This window comes from Pseudomyrmex gracilis, unplaced genomic scaffold (assembly GCF_002006095.1).
Source record: "Pseudomyrmex gracilis isolate BER0280 unplaced genomic scaffold, ASM200609v1 scaffold_5454, whole genome shotgun sequence".
Classification (NCBI taxonomy): domain Eukaryota; kingdom Metazoa; phylum Arthropoda; class Insecta; order Hymenoptera; family Formicidae; genus Pseudomyrmex; species Pseudomyrmex gracilis.
Genome location: NW_018026038.1, coordinates 1 through 1,711, shown reverse-complemented (window position 1 = coordinate 1,711; position 1,711 = coordinate 1). Strand labels below are relative to the sequence as shown.

Below are 1,711 nucleotides of genomic sequence, written 5' to 3'. Positions count from 1 at the left end.
TGTTTACGAAATGTACCACAACAAAAGCACGTACTTTATATTGTAAAATAAATTTAAATTGGCATAAACTTTACTTAAGTGAGCCTTAAAGCTTTGTCCTTTTTGATGTTTGACCTTTCAAAGTGTTTGACAACATATTATTATCGTTGTGAGAATACGTATAATCGCAGACTGGCATATTCATTCCTCTCGAATAGAGGCTTTAGCGTCATTGTAGCAAAGAAGAAGAGACGAATTGCATCATTTATAAGTGAAGAATACATATTAATAATTAGTAAGTATATTCTTAAAAATGTGTGAATATTTTAATATTATATTTGTCATAGTAAATTGTTATTATTATATTTCAGAAATGGATGATGATAACCAGTTCCAAAAACAGTTAGAAGAATACAATATGGAAAACATTCATCGAGTAGAAAATTTTCTTTTGACGATAGAAAACAACAAATTGAAGGACCGAATAAAGTTATTAGAAAGGAAACTTGAAAACTTAATAAGTAAGTACAAGTCTTTAAATATCTTGTTTTTTAAATTACACTAAATAGCAGTATATCCTGTCTCTTGTATTGTATGAGAGCCTTTTCGCTAAGCATGCGTATATATATATATATATATATATATACACTCTGGGACACCCTATATATATTATATATATACAGGGTGTCCCAGAATTGGTGAGACATCTCTCGTAGGCAGATAGAAGAAGTAAAACTGAGTTGAAAAGTCTTGAACCATTTTTTTCTATTATATATAATAAAAGAGTAATTATTGAATAAATCAAACCAATCAGCGCCGATCTTTAGCCGCGCGGAGCGCTCACGCACATCAGGCGCGTGGTTCATTGACGTGCGTTCAGCTAAAGGTCGGTGTTGATTGGCTTGATTTATTCAATAATTACTCCTTTATTATATATAATAGAAAAAAATGGTTCAGGACTTTTCAACTCAGTTTTACTTCTTCTACCTGCCTACGAGAGATGTCTCACCAATTCTGGGACACTTTGTATATGCATACATATATCTACTCAAACACATATATACATTTTCTTTGCAGGGGAACGAATAAAGGAAAAAGAGACTAATGTAGATACCTCGCAATCAGATATATCGCAAAATAAGCGTAAGTAATTTACACTAATTGTTTACATCTTTCTCTCTCTCTCTCTTTGTCTATATATATATGTATATATATATATATGTATACATATATATTGCAGGAAAAAGACAATCATCACCTGTAAATGAAGAAGCATTAGACGAATCTGTGGACACAGAAGATAAAGAGAATAAACGTAAGTATAAAACAACATTCATACTTATTATGTAAATTTGTTTCTCACTCATTTACATACTCTCTTCTTTTTTCACTCATTCACTCAATCTCTGTCACTCACATTTTTTGTCTCTCTCTGTGTTTTTATTTCCTTTAGACATATACATGTATATATATTGCAGAAACAAAAGAATCAGTAGCTGCAAGTAAAGAATTAGATCAGGCTGCGAACACACAAGCAAATAAAGAGAATGATCGTAAGTATACAAACATTTATGCTTATTACTTATATCTCTTTTTTAGTCGTTCACTTACTCTCTTCTTTTCTCACTCACTCTTTTACTCACGCTCTTTGTCTCACTCTCTGTATCTGTCTATCTAGACACATATACATGTATATATATATATATATATATATATATATATATATATATAT

At 30.5% G+C, this 1,711-nt stretch overlaps 1 protein-coding gene across 1 annotated transcript; it reads left to right on the top strand.

Moving 5' to 3' along the window:
* Positions 1-96: 96 nt before the first annotated feature.
* LOC109863485 lies at positions 97-1,532 on the top strand (the record flags this gene model as incomplete). The annotated part of the gene is made up of 5 exons (XM_020443749.1): positions 97-274; positions 351-500; positions 1,057-1,122; positions 1,220-1,294; positions 1,458-1,532. Coding segments are annotated over exons 1-5 (535 nt in total), but the record flags the coding sequence as incomplete, so codon positions are not given.
* Between the last annotated feature and the right edge of the window lie 179 nt (positions 1,533-1,711).